General features: G+C 40.5%; 1 protein-coding gene across 1 annotated transcript; it reads left to right on the plus strand.

Moving 5' to 3' along the window:
* Positions 1–854: 854 nt before the first annotated feature.
* On the plus strand, positions 855–3893 carry neto1 (neuropilin (NRP) and tolloid (TLL)-like 1). The gene is made up of 4 exons (XM_005944658.3): positions 855–1068; positions 1333–1398; positions 2092–2226; positions 2329–3893. The coding sequence occupies exons 1-4, from the start codon at positions 1041–1043 to the stop codon at positions 2583–2585; spliced, it is 486 nt and encodes a 161-aa protein (XP_005944720.1). The 5' UTR covers positions 855–1040; the 3' UTR covers positions 2586–3893.
* The last annotated feature ends 2556 nt before the right edge of the window (positions 3894–6449 follow it).

The following is a 6449-nucleotide window of genomic DNA, read 5'->3' on the forward strand; positions in this document are numbered from 1 at the left end:
GTTTTCTATCGCCCATTTGCTGGGAGTAAGGGCGCCCTCCGTTTGCGAGGTGCGCCTGGTGCTTGCAGCACAGGGAGGAGAGGGCAGGGCTGGAGCAGCATCTAATAACCAACTCGCAAAATAAAACAAAATAAAAACAAACCAACAAACACGAAAACACCAGACATTATGATACAGACATAATTTGCACCAATGTTTTTTTCGACATTCTGTTACAGATTATGTTTTAATATTAATTAGTCATTGTCAATTGTTGACTTGTCCTGTTGTGATTGTATGACAAATAATGAAGGCTGTCTGTTAGCTGTTTGCATACTCACTCTCTCTCTCTTCATATGTGTGCGTGTGTGTATGTTTCTCTGGTGAAATTCAGTATGGTTCCGACAACAGTTTTATGTTTTATGTACAATCCTTAATATTTATACACACATTTATACACACACATACACATAAAGTTTATATGTGTGTGTGTGTGTGTGTGTGTGGGGTGGGGGGGGTGGGGGGGCAGAGGGAGTGTCGCTCAGGGCACCAAACAGGCTAGGACCGCCACTGGATATATCTTCAGGTTTTGCTTCAGATTTCATGAAAACAGACATAAATTTGCCTGTTTGATAAGTGCTGAACATTTTATTTCATCCAATTAAACATGAAACCATTTAATGGGTACAACTGCATTTTTGTTATAGTAAATATTTTTTACTATTATTAATATTTTTGAATTGATTCCAGTGAACTGTATTGATAACTGCGCTGACTGCGTTACTGGAGGCTGGATTAAGGCACCAAGCCTCGGGACAGCGCAGCCTTGTGAATGACTGGAGGCTGTATCTTTTCAGAGGATTAAGGCAGCCTAAAGGTGGAGCAAAAATTGTGAAGGTTGGTGGCGGACGAGAGTGTAATCTTTTGAGCCGACGGGGACGCACGGCGGGAGAGATGGACAAGCCAGCTCTCGGATTTGGCGAATTCTCTGAGGAATTGGTGGGTTGATGGACACTCTTTAACCAACAGCAAACTGAACTACACATCCTCGGGGAACAGACATGCTGCACAAACTTGTGCTGCAAATCGGTAAGTTCCCTGAAACGTTCACTTATTGAACATAGTTCAGTAAGTAAGCGACCCTTGTTGTTCGTGCATGTGATTCAAAAAATAAATATATCAAATAGCTTTTATCTATAAGAAAGTAAAAACAGCAGCCACCGATTTACAGTCTCCTAGTCTAACCGGTGTTTATGCTGGTTTAGTTATCTGTTGTTGCTTTTTCAAAGTAAATACAAGCAACTCCCTACGAACAACGTCATCTTTAACGTCTTCTTTTTTGTGTCCTGTCAGCTTTAGCAGCAAGCCTCCTCTCACCTGAGCTGTCAAGTGCCACAGCTACTAAAACAAAAGCTCAAGGTAATCTATCACATCTTGCCATATCATTCATGTAGCTGCAGAGGGCAGGTGGCCTGATACTCGAATACTACTCTGGGTTTTAACCTAAAATGTAGTGAAATGTATGAATATTAATCTATCATGAGAAATAATAAAACAAATTATTAGATTGAGTGGCAGCACGGTGGCATGGTGGTTAGCACTGTTGCTGTACAGCAAGAAGGTCCTGAGTTCAATTCCACCATCAGGCTGGGGTCTTTCTGTGTGGAGTTTGCATGTTCTCCCCGTGTTTGCGTGGGTTCCCTCCGGAACCAAAATCCAAATTGTCCAGGGTGTACCCCACCTCTCACCCTATAACAGCTGGGATAGGCTCCAGCGACCCTGATAAGTGGAAGCGAATGGATAGATTAGATTTTGTGATAATGATCTCATGAGAAAAGTGCAGTGATAATATTAAACTAATAAAATATCAATATAGTGCCAAAAAGTACTGTAGCACAGTATAGTAAATAATTAGCTAACCTGTAATGCTGTAATGCTCTTCTATTTTAACCTTTTTCCATTGTTTCTGGCAGTATCTTCTCAAAAGATGGAAAAGTTTGACAAATCCAAATTGTGCTACAAAAATATGGATGTTTTAAAACTAAAGATACAAGGATGTGATCTACTTTTGGTAAACTGTGTACTTTATATTGCCTGTGTACCCGCTTCTAGTAAAGAACAACTCGGGTGTGACACCAGCTGGGGAGTGTGGGACCTGGGTAAAGAAGCCTGATGGAGGGTATTTCACATCACCGAATTACCCTGAGAAATACCCACCTGAGAGGGAATGCATCTATATTATAGAAGGTGAGACCTTATCTTGTTTTGTTTTTTAGCATCCTTACAGTACCACTTCCCACTCCTCCTGCTGTTAACTTCACCTTCTCTCAACCTCTTGGCCTGTTGTAGCCTCTCCTCGGCAGTGCATCGACCTGTTCTTTGATGAGAAGTATTCCATCGAGCCCTCCTGGGAGTGTAAGTTCGACCACATTGAAGTCCGCGATGGTCCCTTTGGTTTCTCTCCCATAATTGGTCGCTACTGCGGGCAGGAAAGCCCGTCATATGTCCGCTCCAGTGGGAGGTACTTGTACATCAAATTTGTGGCTGATAGTGAACTCGAGGCCATTGGTTTCTCAGCACGGTATAACTTCACAAAAGGTGAGTGAATGAAGCCGTGAGCAAGTTTCGTCTGCATAAAAGCTGTATTTTACACCAAACAATTATTGTTAATATTAAGCATCATTTTTAAATCAGTCACTCAAAGAGACAAACCCTTGTAAAACTGTAGCCCAACAAGTTCTCTTCAGTTTGAGCATTGCCTTGCACATTCTTTCAGTTTTAAGGTCAGGATGTACTCAAGTGTTCTCCATCAACAAAGCATTAAAATGTTTAAATAAATTTGAAGCACATTACCTTCCCCGGAGTCAAAGGCATAGCTAGGTGGAGAATATAACTCAGCATTTGGCAAACAGACACTGTTTGCCAAATGCAAATGGTTCAGCACAGACTAAAACGTTGCTTGACATCGACAAAACAGATATGATTGCATTTACTTGTATGTTTAAATAGAAATGGGACTGAATGCTAACATGGTTGGAAAAAAGGAAGGAAAAATAAAAGAAAAATGCAGATTGTTCTGTATAATCTAATTTATTGAGGAAGGTAATCAATCAAATCAGAGATAATTTGCGAGTATAATGTCTGATGACTCATGAGTGTATTAATCATTTATTGCATGTATTTTATTAATCATTTACAGTGGCGGTCCTAGCCTGTTTGAACTTTTTTTGTCCATCTTGGTTTTAATTTTGCATTCCAGTAGGAACACCCATTCCCCAACCCGAGGATCACCACAACATAACCTAATAGACCTATGTAACCAATACATCTACTCACCAAAGACTGAGTGAAGCAATATGGATAACAGCAGAGGACAATTTATTTAGGGTCTGATGGCAATTTACCATCTGTGTCCAGCACTTTAAAGGATTGATGGACTGGAGCACATACGTCCTTAACCTACCCTCTTAAACATCAGCTTGACGCTGATACATCAAAGGAAACTTAACCGACTCTAAGTGCAAATGTTTCAACCTGAACAACTTAAAACTTCTCTGGGATACAATGTAAACAAAGACAAGAAGAAGAAAAAAGAAAAAAAAAAATTTCCATCAATAGCCACTTCTCCTAACCAGGAGACAAGTGAATATATTGGTGTAAAGAGTCTTTTTTTTTCTCAGTGAATATACAAGTGAATATATTGGCGTAAAGAGTCTTTTTTTTCTCAGTCCTGGGGTTGTAACACCACAACCTCCTCAGTCCGTAATCAGAGAGTGTCTATTTGACAATAACCAAAATGTCTTTGGATAGTCTTTGTGAATGAAAAAAAAAACAATGGTGTTAGCTGGCCAGCAAAATAAAGAGAGTGTATGGCACTGAGTGCGGGTGTGTGTGTGAGTACTTTGGTCCAAATAATCGAGGTCCGGATGATGATGGATGCAGCGCCGGCCTTTAGGCACAGCAGCAAGGCACACAAGCAGCGAGGCGTCTGCAGGAGAACGAACGATAGCTTTAAGGCAAGCTCCCAAGCTTGCTCCTCAACTACAAGCATGTGAGCTCGTAACCCCACAGTGACATATGAACTTGGCTACCAACGTCTGCTTAGCATGGCGGCTAATTGTCGAGCTTGCTGGCTTATCCCCAATTAGCGATTAGCACCTTAATAACCATTACTACACATCACATCATAGCAAACACATGATAACCAGAGATGTGCAGTAATGTGTTACTGTAATCCGATTACTTTTTTCAAGTAATGAGTAAAATTATTACTGTTGCAAAAACGGTAATTAGATTACCGTTACTTTCCCGTAGGAACGCTGCGTTACTGCGTTACTAAAACCGTGATTATTTTGCAAGAATGTCTCATGACAGTGACGTAAGCAAGTGCGACATTCGTGACAACAGCTGTGTGCAGATCAACAATGGATAATATATCGAGTGCGGGAGAGAGTATGAGCGTTTAAAGCGTGGAAGTACTGACCTTTTTTTGAGTTTGATTCCATAAAAAGTGACAAAAACATTAGCGTCTGTTGTGCGTGGGAAGAAAACTTCTTTTTACAGCGAAAAAAACCCCTAAACTTCCAAGCAAGCACTGAGTGCGCTACGACGTAATGGGAAATTCACAGAGAAACCACAAATTAATACTAGTTCATGCCAACACTTATCACTGCATATAATCTAAGAGTGGAGTCGGGAACAGTTTTTATAAAAAAAACAAAACAGAGGTGCCAGACAATGCCTTACGTACAAAAACAATAATTACAATAATTTTTCTGATCACAGAGAAAAATTCCTAGCTCATCTGCTATTTGTATGAAAAGCCTGCAGATAATTATCTGAATCCAGTTGCTCAAGGCAAGAAAAGGTCCCAGTCTTTAGATTCCTGCCCATTCCTGAGACACGTTATAATTGCAGTGTCATCTGAGTATTTCTGGATTTGGCAAGACTAAAGATATATATTTGAAGTCTGCTGAATACAATATAAAAAAAGTGGAGCCAGGACAATCCCTCTAGAGCCCCCATGCTGCTCAGTAATGTTCCAGAAATGCTGTTCCCCAACCTGACAAAGTTGTGTTGTTTCTGTCGAACCAGCTCTGTTTTCTCTATATTCAAATTTTAACTTTGTAATCATATGCACTAGAGCTGATGTAATAGCTAAAAATTTTACTTTACCGTGTGCTTGGTTAGCACTGTTGCCTCACAGCAGTTCAATTCCACCATCAGGCTGGGGTCTTTCTGTGTGGAGTTTGCATGTTTTCCCCGTGTTTGCGTTGGTTTTCATTTTCCTCAGTCCAAAGACATGCAGTTTGTGGGGATAGGTTAATTGATTAATCCAAACTGCCCATAGGTGTGAATGTGAATGTTAGCGCAAATGATTGTCTGTCTCTGTGTGTTACCCCTGCAACAGACTGGCGACCTGTAAAGGGTGTACCTTGTCTCTCGCTATATGTACCCTGCGTCTCCCTGGGATATGCTCCAGCACCCCCCACGACCCTGGATAGTATAAGTGGAAGAGAATGGATGGATGAAGCTAACTGATTCTACAGTATTTGTAAAAGTCTTCAGTTGCAGAAATTAATATTAGACTTCTTTTTAAGGACCTTTTCAACATTTTCATTTTATGCATGTTTCCATGAAGCAGTATTGTTTGGAAACACTACAGATTTTGTTCCAGTTCATTGCTATTGCTGTATATCTTTTATCTATATATTTATCTATGACGCTAGATCACACGAATCAATTAGCTAAACTAAAATCATAATGCCATGGTGACCTGTAATATTCGGCTTCAAAATTCAAACATAACACAATTACCAAAGGCCTTCAAAACATGGTGTCTAACCAGATAATTGGCCCTCGTGTGGGTCAGTAGATGTTTTAAATTGCAGTCTCAGATAAATGAGAATTTGGCTCCCTGGCACTTTCATCTCGCATGATGGCATTTGGCTGATAGTTCTTAAACCGTGATGGTGTTGACTTCATCAATACAGGAGCCAGACAAAATAAGTTCCATAACACAAGTATCTTGTCTGGCTTCAGAAACAGATTGTGGATTTTACTGGGCTAGTCCTGAGAACACTGGCTGATACCACAACCTGTAACCTTCCTTGCCCTGTCTGTGAAGGTTCTCAGTCATCCAGGTCATCATAGTCAAAGGAGCTTGCAAAGAGAGGTGAAACGCCTTCAAGCAACTTAAAGAAGTCCAGACGCTTTTCTTTGCAAGTTCCTTTGACTTGCCCTGGTCTAGTTTCTCAAGTTGTATATAGCATAACCAGGCCAGAAGTCACAGTCAAGTTGGGGGTGTTTGTCAGGTTTAAAGCCACAAAATACAGTCAAGGAAAAGGATCAACACATGATTAAATAATCAAAGGCTTAGTGATGTTTGGAGGCCATTGCCTGGTGTGGAAGAGGAAATGGAGAGCTGCAAACTGAATCCTTTTGAGAATTTTATACACCTCATATACTGT

The sequence above is a fragment of the Haplochromis burtoni genome, unplaced genomic scaffold (genome assembly GCF_018398535.1).
Source record: "Haplochromis burtoni strain Fernald_Lab_line unplaced genomic scaffold, NCSU_Asbu1 Contig_406, whole genome shotgun sequence".
NCBI classification, from domain to species: Eukaryota; Metazoa; Chordata; class Actinopteri; order Cichliformes; family Cichlidae; genus Haplochromis; species Haplochromis burtoni.